We start from the raw sequence: 23,213 nt of genomic DNA on the forward strand, positions 1-23,213 counted from the left end.
CTTCAATCTGACAACAACAGAAATCCCAATTTCAGGATATGGATAGAAGATTCAATTTCAAGTTTTATTAAGACAAACAAAAATCTACAGATGCAAAATAACTTCATTTCTATTTTTACATGAATGCCAGAAGAGATGAGGTTTAATTCAAGACCTTGATTTTCAGTTTAAATTATGTCCTTAGCCACGAGTGAGAGAGGCTCAAAGATGCATTACTTAAAATTACAACAGGTACAAATTCATTTTCTCAGTAAGATAAAAAAGTCAGGAATTCTCCATTATGAAGAAAAAAGTTTACAGAACAATCTGACTTAAGTCAGATCCACTGAGAGGTACTGTGAACACCCTTTATAAAGCATGTGTTCAACTCACAGATGATAGATACTGACAATAAATTGTGTTTTGATTTTTCATAAAATTATTTTATTACAAGAAAATTTAATTTTTATGAAAAAAAACTTAAACCCAGCACTTTGAATAATAGGGTTGCACTCTGGGAATATACTTAAGATGGGCAAAAAATTCCATAATGAGCATAGGGCCATATAAATTAAAGGTACTTGTGCTCCCCTGCCTTTTCTACAAGAGGGGATGGTTTCCTAACTCTCATGTGTCCACTTTTGCTTTACTTGCTAAATGATCCTGCAGAGCAAGACATGCCAAACTCCTGGAGTATAGCTCCACAGGATGTAGTAAATGTTCAGGAGCTTGCATGTGCTTTACCTCAATCAAAGATTTCTGTGTCCATGGAAGAAATGTTTTGCATGATTTGCTATTAGAAAGTCTACATAGAAAAGAAAAGAAAACAGACAGAAATGAAGAAGTTGTTCAATGCCTATTGGGTTTATTTTTTGGCCTTTTTTTAAACTCTGTGATACTATTACTATTAGAAAATGCTTGCAAAGAAAAACAAAATAACGAATAATAATGAAAAAGAAAACTAGCTGAAAACCTGACAAGGATCTTATATTCCCTTCGAAAGTCAAGAAGAGAGAAGAAAAAATAAAAGCACAATTATTAACAGTACCAGAAGTATGTCAATTACCATCATGTAACAATGAATAAAATAATTAGCTAGATAATTAGCTATTTCTGTCACCTTTGCTTGTTTCCCTCTTTTTTCCTAATGGTAACTTCACAAAGCGCTTTCTTCCTATCTAAAATGTTCCTTGAAACAATTTCAATGGAGGATTTGGTATATTTCTCAGCTTTTTAATACACAAATATTTCAGTGCAGCTGTGTGCCTTCATCAAGTGACTAGCAATCTTAGTACATTCTTAGAGTTTTAGAACCATCCAATTATCTGTGACTATGATTTAGGAATTATCACTTTAAAAAAACAAAACTAAGACAATAATGAAAGTGGCCACTTCTCCTCACATGCTTTAAGAGCTGAGAAAGCCTTTAGAAATTTGATAAAGATCCACTTAATTATAACTGTGTCCAAAAGAAAAAAAGTTGGAGTGGCAGTTATTTTAAAGAAAAAAATTGGAGCTTGCATTTGAAAACAGTTTAATGGGGTATTTCAGTATAAAATCCCCAACATCAATTTGACTGCTATTGATAAATAAAATGTAAAGCAATCTCCTTTCCTCTGTCCCCAGACACTTCTCACCAATTGGGGGTCAATTTCTTCATTAAGAACTGCTTCATTCTTAATAAGAGCAACTCGCTGTGCAAATCTGCAGGTTGATATAGATTCCTAGAAGAAAAATTAAAAAAAAAATGAGAGAGAGGAGAGAATTCCAATTACCTTGGCACCAGGTAAGTAGCCAGACTGCTAATGAAGCCATTAAACTATGTTTCCATTTTTTGAGTATGTTACAGAAATATTCTATCGTTTCCTATTCCAAAATAAGAACACTAAAGAGAAATTAGGTTATCGTACTAATGACAGGAGCACATAAAACTGTTAAATCATAGGACATATTTTACCAATACAGTTTATCCTCTGACCAATTGCATTTCAGGTAAGTCCCCAGCTGGAACTATAGGGTAACAAAGCCATGCTACTCGGAATGCAACAACCTTCATGAATTATGATAAAATGAGAAAACTAATAAAAATTGGTGTTTTGTTGTTATTTTGGTTGGCTGGTTTTTTGGTGAAAAGGGGACTAGGTAATTTATGTAAAAGAAGCTGGGAAAAAAGATAGAGGAAATAAAAGCAGAAATTCAGGACAACTGAGAAACAAGCTAGAAGACTTGAAACTGGGAGGCATACAGGGGAAGTGTGATACCAGATAAAAATCTGTCAGATGAGCTATGACAGGGATCAGCAGGACTGAAAGGCAGAAAAAGAAAAGTTACTAGACTGAGTTGGTTGGGGAAACTCTGTCACAGCCATTGTGTACTCCTGTCTACTGCTCAGAAAGAAATCAAAGATGCTGATACGTATTGTTCTTACATTCCAGATCAGCTGATATTTAAATGCTAGACCCTGCTATATGATAAAAAAACCCCAGCAACTCTCTCCAGTTCAGTCAAGTAATAAAACATAGAATACTAGGCAGCAGTAGTCTTTGAAATTCAAATGATGCTTGAAAAACTGTATGACAAACCCTTATGGGATGTGACAGCCTGCATTTAAAAGAGAATTTGTACCAGAGACCCTAAATTAATTCATGACTGTAACAGAATTGATTTTCAGAATGTAAGTAATTCTGCAGTTTCCAGTCCTCCAATATAAGAAAATATCAATTGAAATATTATGCTCATTCACCTTTTTGCACACAGCTTCTGTCTCTTTAAGTGCTTGGAGGCTTTGGTTTGGAACCCTGAAGAAGGGTTGCATGAGGAAAGATGATTCTTGCTAAAGAAAATATATACACAGAGAATCAAAGCAAAAGAAGCCCTTACAATTAAGAGAGTTGCACACAGTATTAGTTGGGCTCTATGTCTGCCTCTGCTGTTCCTTTGCAATGATGATCAGCCAATGTGATTTTAATTAAGTTCTATATGTATAGTAAGTACAGTTATGTGTACATTACACATACTGTCATGGTTTGAGGCTGGCACAATGCCAGTGTTTTTATGAAAATACACTTTCTCTAGTGGCTTCTGTGAGATGTGATCAGGAACAGAGCAAAGCAGGCGCTAACTTAGGAATAAAGGAAACAAACTTTATTAACTACAGCATCTAAAAAGGAACAGACACAAAACTAAGAATGAAAACACTCTAAATATATTCCTCTTTTTCTCCTTATTTCCTCTACAGCATGAAATGGCATAGTAGATTTCTACTTCGTCACCATCTCTCAGATAATCAACTTTCAGTCCATCATTATTCTTCAAATAATCAACTTTTAAGTCTCTTTTTGCACCATAGGCTTCTCCCAGAAATGTAATTGAAATTTCTTGTGTTTCTATGTCACTCGTGGCACTGGCTGGAGAATATTTGCTCTCGTGACTTCTTTTTATGTCTAGTGATCTTACTACTGCACATGGACCAGGACTGTTTTTAGGGTTCTTTATTTAAGGATGTTCCACCTAGCTCTAAAAGCAGCTGTCTCTTAACTTCGGGACACCAGTCCCCCCCAAATTTACCCTCTGGGGCCAAGGGGCCTCGTGAACAGAGATCTTCCTCTTCACAGAAGACAGAGGGCATTCTACACTTTTTTCAGCTATCTCTGTTCATGCCACTGCTTCACTCTTGGCTCTAAAGCATTGTCTTTAAATGTAGCCTCTGTGTCACAGGAAAAACATGGGTCTGTCTATGGCCATGCAAGCAAGTGTCTAGCTCAAGGTTATGCTATTGTCTTCTCGTCTTCTCTCATTTCTTCAGACATCTCTCACATGCACCAACTTTCATCACATCTGCTTATTTCTTCATGTTTTATCTCTCTCTCTTCATTCTGATTCAGGAGGATCAGTATTTGTAAGGTTTTTATCATTCTAGAAAGAGGTTAAAATCTTCGCTTCTGTCTGCTTAGAACACTCACAGCATCCCTCACTTTTTTTCTGGCTGGCCACGCTGCCAGTCCATGATATTGAATTTCAAGGCAGCACAGGCACTGGCTCTCCCTCTCTATCTCCTGGGGGTGGTGGTGGGGGTGGGTCCTGATGCTTCTCAGGGCTCCTCCACCCTTCCATCTTGCCAGGCCTTCACCCCCTCCTCTGCCCAAGGCTCCGGCCTACCTTACCCGGCCGCATGGCTTCGCTCCCCTACACAGCCCCGGCTGGGCAGGGGAGCTCTGACCTCCTTCCCTGACCAGGACCAAGAGAGAGTTGTCCTAGGAGTTTTTGCTTTTAACCCGCTGTGTTCTCAGAGGCGGTCCATACCTTCAGTGGCCGAACCAGGTGCCAATATTCAAATCCAAACTGATTGGTTTGACCACAATCTCCAAAAACTCACTTCCTTTGTAATCTACGACAAATACATACATTTCCACTAGATTTCTTTGCTCTGTTTAGTGTGCAGAACTTGTTAAATTAATGAGTAAGTAATCAATTCAGTTCTCAATCTTCAATATGCTAGCTTACAATTTGTTTATTCCATGCCATCAAAATAGTAATCAAGTCAGACATCTAATTTCCTAATAATTTTTATACCATGCTTATCATCAGGGCACCTCAGGGCTTTACAAGAATTAATAAATTATCCTTCTTTTCTGCAAGTGTGTGAAATGTTTACACTTAACATAATGCAAACTGAAGTTGAAAGTACCAAAATATTATACTCGATTGTTGTCATTTTATGATCTGCTGTTCAAAACAGTTTCTATTCTGCTTCAGTTACAGCTGTATTGAATACTATATCTACAATTCAGAATCAACATCTTCATCCAAGCACTCAAAAAGAAAAAAAAAATGATGTAATGACTTAAATGCTGTACAAACTCATTGCTAGAAGTAGGAATATAATCTAATTCTCTAGGATAATAATCTATTTCTCCTCTTCATATGAGTTCCCTTTCTTACTCTGAATTTTCTGCTTAATTGTTTTCATTACAAGAAACAACACCAGGTTGTTCAGAAAGTGGCTTTTATTCTATAACTTCAATTCACACTGCAGGTAGTTCTATCTTGTGCGTCATTTATGAGTGAAATATACACCCAATGGAAAAAACAAACCAACCTGCAACCCTAACATAGCTATGGATAATGACTCATGCACCTATCCTAACTTTGATGTTTTCTGATGATTAGCAACTTCCTTATAATCTTTTTATATTATTCAGACATATTAGCTTATCATCCTCCTTTATTATTTAGACATTCCAGATTTTGGGGATCAAGGAAGGGATTTTGTTGTTGTTGTTTTGTTGGTTTTTTTGTTTAGTTGGTTTTTGGGGTTTTTTGGGGGGGGGGTTTTTTGTTTGTTTGTTTTTGTTTTATTTCATTTTTTGGAGGACTGAATAATGAATTCTGTGGTATAAATAGTATACATTAAAGCAAGAACATGAAAATTTTCATAGCTTGTATTGGATAATTGCTTGATCTAAATATTTCCAAAACAGAAATCTGGAACACAATGTGAGATACACCTGATGAATTGATATATTAAAGGTTTCTGACCTCACAGAGCTTAAAATAAAATTAACAAACTTACCCAGCTGCCTTTGTAACCAGAAAATATGTTTGCATAACTACATTTGCAAGTCTGAACAATATGTTTTCATTTAACAGCAAAGTCCACTTCTCTAAAGGAAAAGTCTAAAACTAGATCAAGTATGGTTTGAGTATCATATTTTCCACTGTATTTCAGAAAACAGTCTTAGACTAAATAGTTTTTCTTTTCTTGTTTATTCATATTAGAATGTTTTTTATGTTAGGAAAATCAGGAAACAAACCGTTTATAAATGGCTTTGAGCAGCGTTCTATGCACTCACATTGCTACATGTTCTAGAACAAAATAGACAACACTATTTCAGTTGGAAGGCACCTACAATGATCAGCTTGTCCAACTGCCTGACCAAGTTAGAGCACATTGTTAAGGGCATTGTCCAAACACCTCTTAAACACTGACAGGCTTGGGGCACCAACCACCTCTCCAGCCTGGTCCAGTGTCTAACCATTCTCTCAAAGAAATTCTTCCTAATGTCCAGCCTGAACTTTCCCTGGCATATCTTTGAACCATTCCCACACAACCCATCACAGAATACCAGGGAGAAGAGCTCAAGACCTCTCTACTTTCCCCTCTCAAAGAGATGCAGAGAGGAATGAGGCCACCCTCAGCCTTCTTTCCTCCTAACTAGACAAAACCAAATTCTTCCTCTGCTCCTCACAGGACACTTTTTCCAGACTTTAGCCAGCTTTGTTGCCCTCCTCTGGCTGCACTCAAGGACCTTCACATCCTTCTTAACTTGTGAGGATTGGAACTGCACACAGTGCTCAAGGTGAGAATGGCAGACAGTAGGATATTCACCTCTTTTGACCTGCTGGTTGTGCTGTATTTGATGTATCCCAGGATGTGGTGCCCCCTTGGAGGATACAGTGATGTATCAGAGGAGCAGTGCCAGGGCTCACTGCTCCTCTGACCAGCATCCCTGGTTCCATTTCTGCAGGACCACTTTCCATCCACTGGTCTCCCAGATTATGCTTGTGTTGGGCATTACTCCACTATAAATTCAGAACTCGTTAAATTTTATCCCAATAATCACAGCCTAATGCTCCAATATATCTACATCCATCTGCAAGGCCTTCTGTCCCTCAAGAGAGTCAGCAGCATATCCCAGTTTGGCATCATCAGCTTCTGCATCCAGATCACTGATTAATGCATTGAACAGAACTGGCCCTGGAACTGAACCTCGAGGAATATCATTGCTGACCAGTCTCCAGGCAGATCCCCATTCACCACAGCCCTTTGATAAAAACTACAGACCTATTTGTAAAAAAAGGGAAAACATCGCTGCACATAATTCCAGTGCAGGAAATTGGTGACAGGACACAAAATATTTGAAAAATTTCCATAAATCTTAAACTACTCCCCCCAATTCCCTTTCTTTTCTAGTGAACTCTCCATTTGTCTACCATAATCTATAAAATCTTGACTCCAAAGAAGTCTGACAAAAGTTCTGCCAAGGTTTTCAGTGGAAACGCACTTTTATAACTCAAAAATTTATTCACCAGGAATCAGTAATCATCAGGAACTCCTGGTGAAAAAGAGTGGTGTTAATCACTAGGTGCAAGTCTTTATGCAACTGCTCCTTGACTTGAGATTACTTAGAGAAAAGCACATTTTTTAAGGACGTGTTTCTATCCTACAGCAATTTTCATAGATTATCTATTTCTATTCTAAATTATGTCCCAGAAACAAAATTAAAATAGCCTTTTAAAAGGATGAGAATAAAAGCTTACACACTTGAATTGCAATCTATACTAAAAATCAAAAGAGCAGGATCTATAGAGAAGTGACAAGATTTTTGTTCAAGATAGAAATAACATACATCTATGTTTCTTTTGTCCATAGCAAGCATTGCTATCATAGTAGTCATGCAGTTTCCTCCCAGGCTGTCTCTTAGCACTGAGGTCATCATAGAGTTTCGGTAAGGAATGTGGGACCGATTTTTCTCTGCAAGGGCAATTATTACCTGAAACAATAGCAAAAATAAAAGACTTAAATTTATATGTCTCTTAATGTTTGACATATAAAGAACATATCCAACATATAAAACATATGAAGTACAAATCCAATCTGCTTGAGAACTTTTGACACAACAAAACAGGGATGCTTATGCACCCCACTGTTAGCTGCAAACCTACTGGCTTTATTGAAAGAATTCCAAGTTAAATTTTAGCATGTTTATATGTCTTTGTAGGAGCTGGACCTGAAAGACCAAATACATTAAATTTTATCATGCCCTAGCCTTACAGCCTCTCTCAGCAACATGGAAACTAAACAGGATAAACCCACAGGTTTTCCTAAGACACAGGAACTTAATGAAAATCTTCCTCATACTTTTTTGTCATGACTACAAAATATGGATAGTATTAAAGTAAAAACTTCCTCAATATATGCTAAAGCATGGTTTAAAAATTATGCATTCTTAAAACATGCGCTTCTTACATGGGCCAATACATTTATTTCTGAGCAAATGTCATGGAAAGCAAAGCATAAATAAAAGGGTGCATGATTACAAGGTACTGCTGGAAAGAAATTATTCACTTTAGAATATATATGCCTTGGCCAAAAAGGAAATTGTACACCTACTATTCTCAGTTTCCCTCCTCAGCTGTTTACATTATGGGACCTAATTATTAAATAAAAAACTAGATTACCCCATGATGTCCTGTGATATAAAAGATGTGAACTGCTATCTGGCCAAGTACTGTACTGAAGAAATTTAGCTATGAGTTGTGCAAACTCTCCTAAATGATTAGGAGTTGTTTTTTCTTTAACAAATGTTACATATCAGTGTATATTTTTTTATGCTACATTTAAAAAAAAATTGCTATTTTAGAAAATTTTGTAGTGACTTTTTTTTTGTGGCATTAGTTTCTCTTAATGGTCTTCTTCAGAAAGTTAAAAGTTAAAACTATAAATCTTACACCGGCAGCCCTAAGAGACACAAATGCATAATAAGAAAATTACTGTCTTGTAAATGGAAACCCATTTCTGCATCAAGGTTTTCAAATCTCATATGTTATAACTTGTTATATAGAAACAGGTTAAAGCTTTGTTGGTTCATGATATTGCATAGAAACCTCATAGTAGTTTAGCACATACATTAATAAGCACATTCTCAGCCTCTGCCACACAGAGGCAATAAATGGAATAGACAAGATGGGAAAAGAGCCGGAGAGAAGAGAAGTTATTTCCATTAAAAATGGGAACATTGTTACAGGGAAGTTCATTTTTTCCTGAAGTCCATGCAGGAAGACTGCAGCCCAGTTAGAATCTGAATCCTCCCACACTGACGCTGAAAAGCTGTGACCAGCTATCATGATGCAGAACCCATTGTACTGTCATGTGACAGTCCCATAACACAAATTATTTTAGTCTAAAGTCCCATTACTAAAAGTTCATCCTAATCACTAAATCGATTTTTACAATCCAATCAAGTAATCTAGAATAGAAAGAGGAGAATCTGAAGAAGAAGGAAATAACAAAGACCACCAGTACAGAAGCTGAACCTGGATTCTCTAAGAGGCACCAAGTGCAAAAATCAGAAAATTGTCTCATTTAAGAAGCTGTTATTATCCTTTAGATATAAAAGGGGTTTTTATAATAGCTGTAATTTTAAGCTTAAGAATGTCACTAAAGCAGAAAGTTTCATTTTGAGTGGGTCAACCAAACCACCTTAAACCCTAGCTGCTCTCAGAACTCTTAGCACTTTTTGTAAATATGAAACAGAGCACGTACAATCACAAATAATTCCACTGACACATGTGGAAACACTGTTAGCACAACAGAAAGTGCAAGACTCACAAGTGATTCTGACATGATCTGAAGTGTGCCCAAGCATCCCCATTTCCATCCTTCCATCGTTTGTGCAAGGAACAGATTTGCACCAGTATCTCATGCCAGCCATCCTGTTCTCAGAGAATCCTCAAGCGATTGGCTTTTTGGTGTGCATCACTTGCGGAAGCAGAGCTGTCGGGTACACCTCTATCTTGCTGTTTTGTGTATCACATGCTCTGAAGCCATATTCCTGCTTCAGAGGTCTTTTGTTTCCCATCCTACTTCCCATTTCTAGTAGAGTTTAGAAGCTTAAACTGTGGTCCTTGCAGAAAAAAACCCCCAATGAACCAACAAAACAAAAAAAAACCCCAAACAAACAAAATACAAAAAAGCCCCTTTCGTAAATTTGGGCAGCAACCATCCACCAATGGACAAAATCAACATTCTGTAAATGGAACACATTTTAAAAGACTGTTAACAAACACATTCATTAAAGCAATGAGAACATTGTAACCTGGGTCTTTTTGGGGAAGTAATTCCATTATAGTGTCAAATCACATGGCAGTATAACTTAATTTGCAACTCTAAATCTGGTCTAGGATCCCCTATATTTCTATCATAAGGGAGTATCTACATATGCACAGTTACGTTGCAGTTGTAATTCGAGAATGTGCTAGTACATCTCTCAGACAAAAAAAGCAACCCAAATATAATACTAAATACTTCCAAATTCCTGCTACCATTTCAGATCAGCTGCATAAAACTATCTTCATTTGCCTCTGGATGTAGAGGCCACTTGGAGAAAAAGTGCAGTGGATTTATTTGAAGACTTTTTTACCATACTAACAATATTTAACAAGTAGATCAGGTGTGCTAACACAGAGTTGTGTTCTTGTTATCTCAATACAAATAATTTAATATGACTATTTTACTGTGAAAAGTATTTCAAAATGGCATAAATCAACACTAGACCATTAGTAGATAGCTAAAGACTTGAGAATTTTAATAAGATACTAACATTTTGAAGCATTTGTGCATTTTAATACTATTCACTGCAAGTTCAGGATTGGATGGTTAAATTCCCATTGATTTGGGGAAAAAAAAAGGACATTTTTACTGTCTTTGGTGATCTTTTATTCAATATTAGAAAACATTTCTATTAATACACAATCCCAGACAGAATTCAACATGCCTATTTCCAAGAGTATTTCTCTGAAACAGAAATGAAAATTTGCATGAAAAAATAATATCTTTCTCTGCTAAATACATAAAAATAATACAATAAATAAGAAGGGATCCTGAGTATAATTTGTATGATTCTGAAGATATACATTTTAGAGTCACTGATCCTTATCACTTCTCAATAGCTGTACTCAAATACAACTCAAATACAGACACTATTCTTCAAGGTAAAATTTAAACAAATGAGTGGCCTGAAAAAAGTCTAGTGTGATAGTAAATGACTGACTGCCATCTGCTGTACCTTAAGCTGCTTCTTTTGACAGATGAAATATCTCTGATTACAAATTAAATGAAATCCAAGATATTTGTTTTTGTGAACACGTAACACAAAACTGAAAAATATTCTCCCCTGGCAAGTAGAACAGTTATATTTCCTAATAATTTTAAAGAATTTTCACATATACACACCCACAAAATTTTCAGGTTTAACGATCATCTCCTCAATTGCATATTTTACTAAATAGCACATGTACTATAATGTAAAGTAAAAAGTACTGATTTGAATTTTAGAGTTAAGCCTTTTTTCTTCTCCATATTCTCCTTAACTGTCCCCCTAAATGACAGCCTCACAGATACGTTATGTTTCTACATAAAAACTTTTAAAGAAGCCTTAGGAGAAAATGTTGTATTGTCCATTGGAATAGCCAAAAGAATTAATTTCTAGCAACAGGAACAGTGCATGCTGTACTGTGTAAACAATATTAAATATTTAGTCTTAGGAAGAAATTAATTTCTCTTGCAGGTGTGAGATCTGAAATGTACACTTGAAAATCTTCAGTGAATGCTTAATAGTGATTGCATACACAAAAGAGATTTCATTCATTGCCAAGTGTTTCTTACTCAAACTTGGTAAGCATCATAAACATCAACCACATAAAACAACATGGCAGATCAGAAAGAGATATATATTAAAGCCTTAATTAAAAAAAATAGTATCAAAATAATTATTTCAATAATTGACTTAATAATTATGTACTTCTTGTAAAACATTAATAATAATAACAATCACCATAATTAAATAAATCTTTTTACTGGAAATCTTTATCTCCAAAATTTCCTTTCACTGCTGCTGTCTGAAGTATATATTTTTAATGAATAAGGTTAGCTAGGAGCAATCTATTTGCTCAATATTTACTTTTTCCAAAGAGGAAAAACAAAAAGCAACAGTGAAAGAAGAATAGGGATTTTAGTACACCTTAATTTAAAGAGGGAGAATCTTTTTAGTAACAACAGCGGAATGACAAAGCTTTGTGGAGCTTAATAATAGCTAAAACAACAATTATAATAACAATAACAATATTGTATTTATTTACTTATTATTATACTACATTTAGTATAATTTAGTAGTATTTATTCTACTGGTATAAATCCAGCTATGGTAGTCAATTCATAAATATATTACCAATGATAACTTCTGTCTCCAAAAGATAAAAGACTTAATTTGGTAGAGGAATAAAACAACACATGAGAGAAGAGACAAATAATTTACCATATTACAATGCTTGAACCAAATAAAGCCCAAACACTTTCTTTTCAGTGATACATCCTGATCTCAGCTGTGGAAGGGGAAGATGATTATGAAGAACATTTTTAGGAGAAATATAGCTCAAATCTTGTAAATATCTTTAGTATTTCAAAGAAAACAAAAAAAACTATTTTGGAAATACTACCCTATGTACCTACTATAATCCTACTGCTTAATTGTTAATTTTGCCCTAAATTAAAATATTTTATTTTAAAGGAAGACATATCAATTCAATGATTAAAAAAACCTGCAACAAATATCCTAAGACTAAGTAAATATTGGAAAAAAGTTTTCCAAAACATTGCACATTGTTAAACAGGAATTTAGTAAAGGGAGAAAGGTTTTGCTCTTTTTTAATTTTACCTGCTCCAAATAATGTAATGACAGGTTGATATATTTTGCCTCTGTCAGTAAGTGACCTCCAATTCCAGTCTTTGCAACACGTTCTGATCCAGCAAGATCTACTAAATGCAACTTGGAGCGTCGGATAGTTGCAGATCCAGGTTCCTTGCTGGAGATGTGAACAGTGAAAATGCAGTGAGACCGGCTTGAGGCTTGATTCATTGGTGTCTACAATGACAGGAAGAAAAGAACTCTCAATGTTCAGTGAATAAATAAATTCAGCACTTTATAGCTCAGTAATCTGGCAACTGAAATAATATATCCCATATTTTTAGCTATTGGACCTGTAATGAACATGCAAAAATAACCCAAAAAGATTTACCAAACATTGTATTCTGGAAAAAATACTTGGATAATCTGGACAAATTGTACTGTAAGAAATTAAGGTTGGTGCAAAATCTTCTAACATCAGCAAAACAAGCGGCCTTACCACATGAGGAATACTAGAAAAGGGCAGATTGACTTGACAGAAAGTTACTGAATGCTGATCTCTGCGAACTTATTAATTTCCCCTTGGTACATCAATTTTTTTTTTTTTTAATTCTGATAGGTAGCTACCAGTGTAACAAGGACTAGGACTTGTATAAGGCTTTAGACTTCTGCATTATTACTTTTATGAAAAAATTCTGCTTGGCAAAATCAATATCAGTTTTAGGTGGCACGACAGTTTTCATAAAATATTTGGCTTTAAATATATATTTTTTGGGAATAACTAGAGCCACACCTCCTTAATTTAAAACACAAAGTCTTGGTCAAGTTTTAGAAATGTGCAGTCTTAACATCACTTCAGAGGTTTTCTCAAAATATTTGAAATGCAGAACCAAAAGTTTTAAACAGCTCTCAGATATTTAACTTTAGATTTTAAATGATCCTATGCCTTCACATATGCATTTTTATTAAAAAACATATAAAATATCTTTAAGCATGTAAAGCACCTTTTGTTTAGCAGTATCAGATATTGTTAGAAACTTAAATCTAAAATTACTCTACATAATCCTCATTTCATAAATAGCTAAAGCTCGAGATTATATGTGGAGATTAAAGGTTTAGTATACATATAGTATTTTTTATTCATAAACTGTAACAAGTATGACTACATTGCTTTCACAACATAAATGCTGACCCTGCAAAAAATAGAGTAGCAAAATACTAAATCAATATTATTGTGTCAGCAACTAAATCTATATTTATTTATAGTTGCTGAAAAAAGTAATACAAACATCCTGGTTATACTGTCTACATTAATCTCTGGTCTCTACTTTATTCCTCTGTTATTCTGCAGTAATTTTTTTATGTAGACCTATCCTGTGATTCAGACCTATCCTGTGATTCAGACCATATAAGACAACATGTTGTCTTTTTTTTTCTTTTTTTTACATAATCTGCTTTAGCATGCAACACTGCAGACATTAAAATGGCCTGCCCATTGCAGGTACTGAAGATGTTGTTTTATTGATCCAGAAAGGACAGCTCTTAACAGAAAAACTACAAGCTGAAGAGTCCTTTAACAGGAATACTATGGACCATTTGGTTCAATTGTCTCCACTTCAAGTTCCCCTTTTTTTTTTAAGCCTTAGTAGTGCCAACACAACCAAATGCGTTTTGGGAACTGATCCAGCTCAATGAAAAAAAAAAAAAAACAAAACCAAAAAACAAAAACAAACCCAAAAAAACAAAAAAAAAACCAAAAAAAAAAAAAAACCAAAAAACAAAAAAAAACCCAAAAAAACAAAAAAAAAAACAAAAAAAAAAAAAACCAAAAAACCAAAAAAAACACCACCAAAAAACAGCAAACCATAGATATTTAACCTGATTCAGTTTCTTGATTCAGCCAAAACACAGCTATAGAAAACAACTGTGCAGAATATCTGAAAATAACAGCATACTGGATGTGAAAATGTAGGCAGTGTGCAGAAACAGCATGCACTTTTTGCTATTGGTGAAAATTCTTTAAGGAAATTTCAGCCTTAGCAGTATTTTGTTTCGGGCTGCTTTACCTAATACAGGCAAGCTCAGAGGGAGAGGGAAAATAATTTTGATCATTAGTTCATACAGATGAAGAATTTTAGAATTCATAATCCTGTGAAATGAGCATCAGAGTGCAGTCACATGCTATGCTATCCTCAGAGGCGATGCTGGGCAAATGAAGAGGAAGTGAGTTGTAGTGTTGGAATGAAAATAAACAGACTGAGGGAAAGGTGTCAAGCAAGAAAACACTACCAAACTTACTTGAAATGCAGTTATACTAAGAAAAAGTTATATGCTGTGAAAATGTACTTTATTCAGCGATTCTGATTCCATGAATAATCAGAGCCAGCTTCACTTATTTTACTGAGATAGCTATGACTTTTTTATTTGCAGCTCTGTGAAGCAGGAATGGATTTTTTTTTCCAGCTAAAAATCCACAACAGTATTAATATTTAAGGACATTCTCCTTGACAGAACTGATATTGAGGGACATTTTGCACTACAGACATGGCATCAGTCACACTATACTGCAGAAAAATTGAAGCCAGATCAAATATCAGTACAGGTGGAGGCACAAATGTTGCTATGACAGAAGCTGAAGAAATCATCATACTTCCAAATAAGCATTGTTAAGCAAACTTGGGATTCACACTGCAGCAAAACCTTATGTATTTCAAAAAGAGCTTTTAGTCACACCCATTTAATGCCAACAGAGGCAAAAAAAAATTCAAATCCTAAAAGAACATAACTTCAGGACTCTGAGTTCCAAACAGCACATGGCAATATTTGCTCTACAAAAAACATACACAGCGTTTTTGTTGTGTATTCTGATACACTAGCCACAACTTTATTTTTAGTGTTCCAAGTAGATTTGGCTGGATTAGCCATTAGAAATTCCATTGCTTTTCTCTTCACAGCTTGTTTTTCTCATGTAAATGAAAAAAAATAATTAATGAAGCTGATTTGGAAGTCACTGGCTAGAAACTCAAACTGGTATTTTTTGTGAAGGCCTTCTTCAGAGTAGAACCATGGCTTAATCAAGACATCAATACTCCTTTCTGCAGTATGGTTCTATCTCTGCTTCGGAGTTCCCATATATAGGAAGCTCTGTTAGAAACCTTGCAGAAAGGATAAAGCAATAAAAATTTAAACTGTTAAATGGGATGCGACCATGAAATGCTAATTTCATTATCCCCCCACACTTAGCTACTTTTACCACACAAGTAGATGCACAGCACACAACAGAAATGATGATGTGTTGGCATCTCCAGTCCAAGAACAAGCCTTTTCTTTTACAATTTGATTGTTATCTTACATATACAACTTCTGAGTATCACCATTCATCTGTTTAGAAAGTTTGAAAACAGAAGACAAATAACATTTTCTGGACAGTGTCTCAGAGCCTACTAAAATGTTCCTTTGGTGGTTTTCAGAGTTCATTTTGGCTTTGTTAGTAGTATTCAAACCACATGTATATGAAATCATCCTAACACTAATTTGATGTGATGAAGGAAAAAAAAGAAAGAGGGGAGTGGCTTGGTTCTCAGCAGATGGTTGCTATTGTGAGAGTTATATATAGAACAACTGATGAGCAGCAGTTACTTAAAAAGAATAATTTTTTCCAGGAATTCTGTTACATCATAAACCACATAAGCAGACTTCAGATGCTTTGTGATACCATGTGAACACTACAAAGGACTTAATGCCAGGTCATCTATTGCTGCCCATTTGTAGCATGGTAAGGGACAATTCAGTAACATTGACTTGGTAATGCATCAACACTTCATTTGACCATGGAAAATACGTACAAGGGGTATTTCAAGCCATACAAGCCAGTCTTGGTTTTTTTTTACAGGATGAAAATATACCTGTGTTTGCTGAAATTAAATAAATTGTATAGAAGCTTTGTGACTTTAAGTACTACATCTATTTATACAATGGCTTCTACTTAAATGAGAATCTACATCACAGTCATACTGGAAGAAGCTTCTGAGCTGGATATTCCTGTCAAGGAATACAAGGTCAAAAATCATCCAAAAACCTGCTGGAACCTAAGCTGTCCATCTTAATCAAATTCTTACCCATCTTAAGTCAGCAAAACACTACAGAATTCTTCATTATACAGGAATTTCTGTATTTCCCAAATCCTTTATTTGTTGCAGATGCTATTATAAATGTTTTCACTAAAAATAGCCAGAAATGGATGCTACAGGTCTAAATAGTGTTCTTAAGGATTGAGGACCTAAGAAAGAGAAAGTTTCTTAAATAGAACAAAGATATATGAAAAGCTGTTTGAAAATCACCACTAGACTAACAGAAGCTGCTACTATCTGGAAGAATAATGTGTTAAGTATGGCTGCCAAAACACTGATGGAGACAATGCATGAAAGAGAGCAGGAACACTGGGACAAAACAATTTTGCAGGTGATAAATGCCCATATTGCAAACCACCACCACTTGGCAACCTACACTATTCCAGTGGAATCTTCCTTGACTCAAAATATTTGGACAGCAGAACATGATTTTCCTGTATGAGTGAATTAGTGACTAGACAATTCATAAAGAGATGTCAATTCTGAGTGTTCAAAGTTTTTTGAGAGAATGTCTCAGTGAAAACTTAAAAAACTTTCTTTTAAGGAATGTTTCTTTTTCTTCTTAAGGATTTTTTTGCTTCTGAACTTTTCTAAGAAGAGCAAGGTGAAAAAAAGAATGTACTGATAGCATTCAAGATTGATATCAAATCAATTTTCTCCAGCTTTGTGCTACAATCAGAGGGATATCTGTAGGAAGATGTGCTGACAACTACAGTCATTTCACAGTTCAGGTGGATATCTGTCTAATGAATATAAACTCCAGTTCCAACAGAACTATACTATAAGGAAGAGCATCTGGTAGATGAGCGAGACCTCAGTATGTCTCTAGTTTCCTTTCTAAATAATATATCACTGGTGAAGGAGCTCTTCAGTTGTACTTAGGTACACTTGCCATAGTTGAAATTGAAAAATTTTGCTACGAAAATATCTGGATCAGAATAAGAGCAATCATTTCCTGAAAGCAATACATTATCTTTCCATATTTACTACAAGTACAGTTTCACAGTTAGACCACGATAACTTGTAAACTCAGGCAATTTTAAAAGTAATTATCATTCCCTGGTGAAGACATTATTAACCTTATGTTATATAGTGCCTTTTATCCATATAAATCCCAAAGCATTTTGAGGACTATTCAAAGTAGTATGTATGACCAGTAATTTTTTTTACCACACATGGAAATGAAAGCACCTGTGCTGAAATAATGATGCTATTTGGTGCTCATAATACAATATTACAGGTTTGTTGGAGTGGAAATAAGTTAATAATTGACACCAAAGAGGAACCTAGGAAAGCAGAAAGTTGTAATTTCTTCTAGACTGCAGCACTAACCCAGATAACATGCATTTTTATCATAAGTGACATTTAATCTCATATGCTCACACACAGAAATCCTATTTTTTCTATCTTATCCAATAAAAAAATGCAGTCAAACACTATCACTGGCTTTCTAAATATATTCAAGAGAATAGTAATGTACAATAAATATATATAGAATGAGTTCAATTCACAGGTCACAAGTCAGGCCCCAAAACTACCCTTAAAATTTAAGTTTCATTCTTTCTTGAAATGAACATATTTAAACATTGCCAAAACCTTACTGATTGCCCCAACTCCACTTCAAACATTTTAAATGATGGAACAAATACTGTGTCATCTACACTGTGTGCCAAATTTAAAAATGGAGTGCTGTATGTATAAAACCATGCACTGAAATATTTTCTCCCTCATTAAAACAAAGTACCTTTTCATTAGAGGAAAAATAAAGTCTAACTGTATATGTAACTGCAGTCCTCAGATATACCAATCTCAGAAAAAGATTTAACATTTTGACATTGCTGCACATCCTTAGTAGGCTACCTTACTCTATTGCTTTTAGAGAAATACTAAAAACTACTAAGAATTCTCAAAATCATAGAGGTTTAGGCATGTTATTTCAAAAGGCAGAGGTCATACGAGATTCCCATGACAAGAACTAAGAAAAGACCACTTCAGCTGAAAATATATTAATAGTATACCAAAATAAAATTGTTTGGAAACAGTACCTAAATGGCAAAACACTTATTTCCACACAGGAGCTTTTTTAGATGTTGCTGCTACCAATAGCTTATACCGCAAATTTGATTTTTAAATCCTCAGCATGCATTTCAGATACTGAAATCATAAAGTTGTTAAGAGATAGAAAATATAAGAAAAAAGTTCAGATTTTATAACCTGTTGCTGCAGATTCTTATGTATTCAAATGTACCAAGAAACTGCTTTATCAAAAAGCAAACAAAAATCTAGTCCTTATGTTCAGCAGAACTGCCGAAAAAGACTCAGATTTTTGGTGTTGATCTCTGCCTAGTTCTCTCTGGCAAAATATGACATAAAAAAATTCCTGTTTGGATTTTTACATTATGAATTGTCTGGTACAAATGCCTCCCATCTTACCATTTACACAACTCATAGTACACACCAAAAACTAGAGAAAAGGACCAGACCTACATTGCCTAGTAAAGCAATCTTACAGAAACCAGATTAGTTTCCCCTTTGTTCCTTCTCTTGGGCTATATAGTTACATGCGGGAAAGAAGCATTCAGTAATAGACATTCTCTTAGGTTCTGAAATTTAATGAATGAATGAATGAATGAATGTTGCCTATAAAATACTTTTAATATTGTGATTTTTTTTTTTTAGCACAATCAGTAATGAGGGAAAAATGCACCCCTCAAATCACAAGTTAGACTGTCTTAGCATAGGCAATGCAGAAATTAAATTATCATTCTTATTTTCAAAATAGTCAAGTCTTCAAAGAAGGATTATTCAGGGTTAAAGCACTAGATTGCAATTTTAGAGGCTACAGATCTCATATGTGATCCACGACAGTCATCTGAGTTTTTCCACAGCCAAACTCATCATTAAAAAAGATGAAGCCAGCATTTATTTTACTTTCTTTTCTGTTCAGGTCTATTAATCTTGCTTCTTTTTCTTTAAAGTTTATTAAGAGGGTTCTAATCTTCAGAGGTCAGAAAGTATTATGATAACTCAAGATTTTAAAATAAGGATTTCCAGAAAAGTTATGTTTTATGCCATAAGTCCTCTTTCTTAGATCTCTAGATTAACCCTTTTCTCTTCTATTACGTTTTGTCAAATTCCTCTCCTCCACACAGTATCAATTTTTCTATTTCAATATCATGAAGCCTAATGCTCAGGTTTATGAGAAGCCCTTATGTTGATTATCTCTTGCCTTAACATATTCATACCTCTCATACTTGTTGAAACAGTCATCCTTGAGAAAGAGCAAGTATTTGAGTTACCTATTTACATTTTGTAATCAAATGCTTCTTCCTCTGTGTCCAGGTGTATGTGGTCATCCAGCAGGAACACAGAACTACCTGACTATTCATATACTCTAATCGTCTTTCTTGTCAATGATTTACAACATATCCTTTTGAAGATACAGAGGAAGAAAACCCAAAAAGTCCTAAAAGAGAATTAACTCTATTGTAGTAAAGACATAGTGCCAGTGTTCATAATATACAATACACTTTTTATATTTACATTCCATATCCAAGCATGAAGGGAAAAAAGAACCTTGCAGATGTCAGATACAAGAACATTTAATTTGAAGTTTTCAGAATCAGTAAAAACATCCCTGTGCTTGAATATTGGCATATATTTATTTTGAATTTCCATCTGGGTTTTTGGTGGGTTTTGTTTATTTGTTTGTTTTGGGAGGTTGTTTTGTGTTTTTTGACATAAAACCATGTGTTTATGCAATAAGAAGGAAAAAAAGAAGGGATTTATATTAAGTACTTCAAAGGAAATTGAGTACTTAGTCATAGAATCATAGAATGGTTTGAGTTGGAAAGGACCTTAAAGATTATCTTGTTCCAGCCTCCCAATCCCCTCACACTCTATGAGTAGGGACAACTAGAGTAGGTTGCTCAGGGCCCCATCTATCCTAGTTTTGAACACTTCCAGAGAAAAATTTCGCTGGGAATATTTGACAATGCTTTGAAAGGACATATTTTCTCATCTTTACATGTCTGTGTATGTTGATCCATGCCACATCCAAAAGTAAGTCTATATTTCATGAGAATTTCCATATTCTACTTATTTAAATTTCAGTAAACATCAAGACATCCAACCTTGAGCATCAAGAGCCACCAATCAGATCCACTATGGAACACTATCATCAGATAAATGCTTATTTAATTTCACTGTGGAAATACATTCAAAAAAGAGGATTCTAATTTATGTCCTAGGACTTCTAAATATACCTTTTATTTGAGAGAGGAGAGATGTTTTTGACCATTTTAATTTTGGTGGTGTTAAGATTGGAGCAGCAAATCTCACCTCAGCAATCATTCTGTTGGTGTCCCCCAAGAAGAGTAGGTTTAAGGCCTCCTCTTCATTGGTTGCTTGCTGAAGAGACAAGTTTTTCAGGTGAATGTTTTGATCAGAGTCTTCCATTATTGTCACTTTTCTGCATGCAAAATAAAAACAGTGAAAGCTAGAGTTTTAATGTAATGTTTTTCATACTTTAACTTTGATCGCACCTAGAAAGTGAAATCTAAAACCCAAGCCAAATCATAATGAAAGAACATGAAAAATAAATGATACATATTGAAGGAAATGTTTGACATTGCACCCCGGAACTCCCACTGCCACAATTGTTGATTTTACAGCAAATTGTTTTTTTACAGTCACCTCCTTTTTATTCCTTTAGTGTGAAACTTCACATAGAAAAGGAATATAAGAAAACTAAATTTTAGAAAAAGCTTCAGGATTTTTATTTATTGAGATAGTAACAGTTCAAGAGTAAGAAATTAGATGAATCATCACAAACAAATAATATGTAAGGGTTTGTTTGCTATTACCAAGTACAGATGATACATAAAGCATACCATCATTTTGATGTACAAATATGCATGGAATATTTCAGAAACAACACATCTGTAGTCAACATGTTTCTAATAACTTCAGAAACATTTGTCAAGATTATTTCTCTTTTCATTTTTCTTAAATGGTAGTAACTACAACTGTAAATTATCCCTTCTTTAAATTAAAAGCAAGCTAACAATGATTTTATTTATTCCCCATTAGAAATGTTCTTAGTTACATGTCTATAAGACTAAATCTGTCAGAAAGGAATTGGATGCAAGTATCAAGGATATGGCAAAAGCTCCAGAAGAGCTGCTAAATATTACTGAAAATCCTTTTCATTTTGAATAGTACTTCAACATAAGATTTTTTTTCATTTTAAAATGGTTAATGGGAGTTAAACTTTATTGGCATTACTAAGTAGACGCTACGGTATCCTTAGCTGGGATATTCTATAGTATCCTACACAGAGGCCAAGTAGTTGCCTCACTAGATTTGGAAAACTCAGAGAGAAGAATCTGTTAAAACAGAAGTACACTAAATCTGAGGATAAACAACATGTCCTTCGGAGTGAATTACACAATCTGATACAATTTAAAACAAATTAGAGCTTTTTAAAAGCTGGAAGTTGTTTTTATTTAAACTAAAACTTTATTTTCTGTGTAATTGAAGATAACATTTTCTGTATATACATATACACCTATATGTATGCATATATATATATATATAAATATTTTTTCATGTTCTTCAAGATAAACCACAAGAGGGAGTATGGGGCTTGAGTTTTTATCAGTAGGTAGTTCTAGCAGGTTAATTACTCCAAGCTGCTTCAAAACCAGAGAGATTGTGTTTTGTTCTGCTTTACTTTATTTCCTGCCCCCACCCCCACCCCCCCCAAACTGAGAATGAAGTCAAGCATCAAAGCAGCATTCCATAGTATTACTCTTAGACATTTTGGGACTAGTTCATAGTCTGATGGTCCAAATATTCAAATTAATATAGAGAAATAATTTTAACACATTGCAATGCATTCACTCTTTTCAAGAAAAATTACACATAAAAGTACACACAAAGCTTCTTTGGTAGTCATAACAATTGCTCTTCCAAGTATGATTGCCTGCTACCTTATTTTTGTGTGGTGGTATAAGACATTTCTCACATAATCTCAAAACTCAGCTTCCCCATTCCCCAGAGTATAATTCTGGTCTTGCATTTTGCTGATGTCAGATTGTATTCTGTCTGCATCTGTGTGTGCATCACACATGAAAGCCCAGAGCAGTTCTAATTACAGTATACCCTTATTAACTTGTGCCCTTTCCTGCATTAAGTGAGCTGCCACCAGTGCAAGAGGGCCTGAATGCTTTCATTTATTAAATTCTTGTTACGGGCAAACATTGACCTTAGAAATTTTTTTGATTAATTAATACTACCTCATTCATTTGTGTACTATATATAATAATAAAAAAAATGCCTTAATGTTTTGGAAAATGAATGACTATTTTAAAAGTCAAGCTTCCTATTATTATATATGTCTCTAGGGCTTAGAACTGAATAAATCTAAAATAACCTCAAAAACTTTATAAACATTAAAAAATTAATCATAATGATGCAAACAAACAACATATGAAGATACACAAGTCCTAGGCCAGTACAGGAGCACAATATAGCGATACTATGCCATTGTGAGGAGACTATAGAGCCAAAGCACGCATCTTTGAGTCTGTTCAGAAGAACACAATAAATTAATGGATATATATAGGTAATGTTTTGT

The 23,213-nt window shown here is 34.6% G+C and overlaps 1 protein-coding gene across 1 annotated transcript in view; it reads right to left on the minus strand.

The window, feature by feature from the left end:
* The window catches only part of KIF6 (kinesin family member 6), a 152,369-nt gene that overhangs the window by 105,497 nt on the left and 23,659 nt on the right, over positions 1–23,213 (minus strand). Inside the window, exons 6-9 of the mRNA XM_041404401.1 lie at positions 20,915–21,044; positions 12,474–12,680; positions 7,389–7,532; positions 1,617–1,703 (exon numbers count right to left, since the gene is read on the minus strand). Coding sequence (XP_041260335.1) covers positions 1,617–1,703; positions 7,389–7,532; positions 12,474–12,680; positions 20,915–21,044 — 568 coding nt within the window. The remainder of the gene's footprint in view (positions 1–1,616; positions 1,704–7,388; positions 7,533–12,473; positions 12,681–20,914; positions 21,045–23,213) is intronic.

The sequence above is a fragment of the Onychostruthus taczanowskii genome, unplaced genomic scaffold (assembly GCF_017590055.1).
Source record: "Onychostruthus taczanowskii isolate IOZ18803 unplaced genomic scaffold, ASM1759005v1 scaffold21, whole genome shotgun sequence".
Classification (NCBI taxonomy): domain Eukaryota; kingdom Metazoa; phylum Chordata; class Aves; order Passeriformes; family Passeridae; genus Onychostruthus; species Onychostruthus taczanowskii.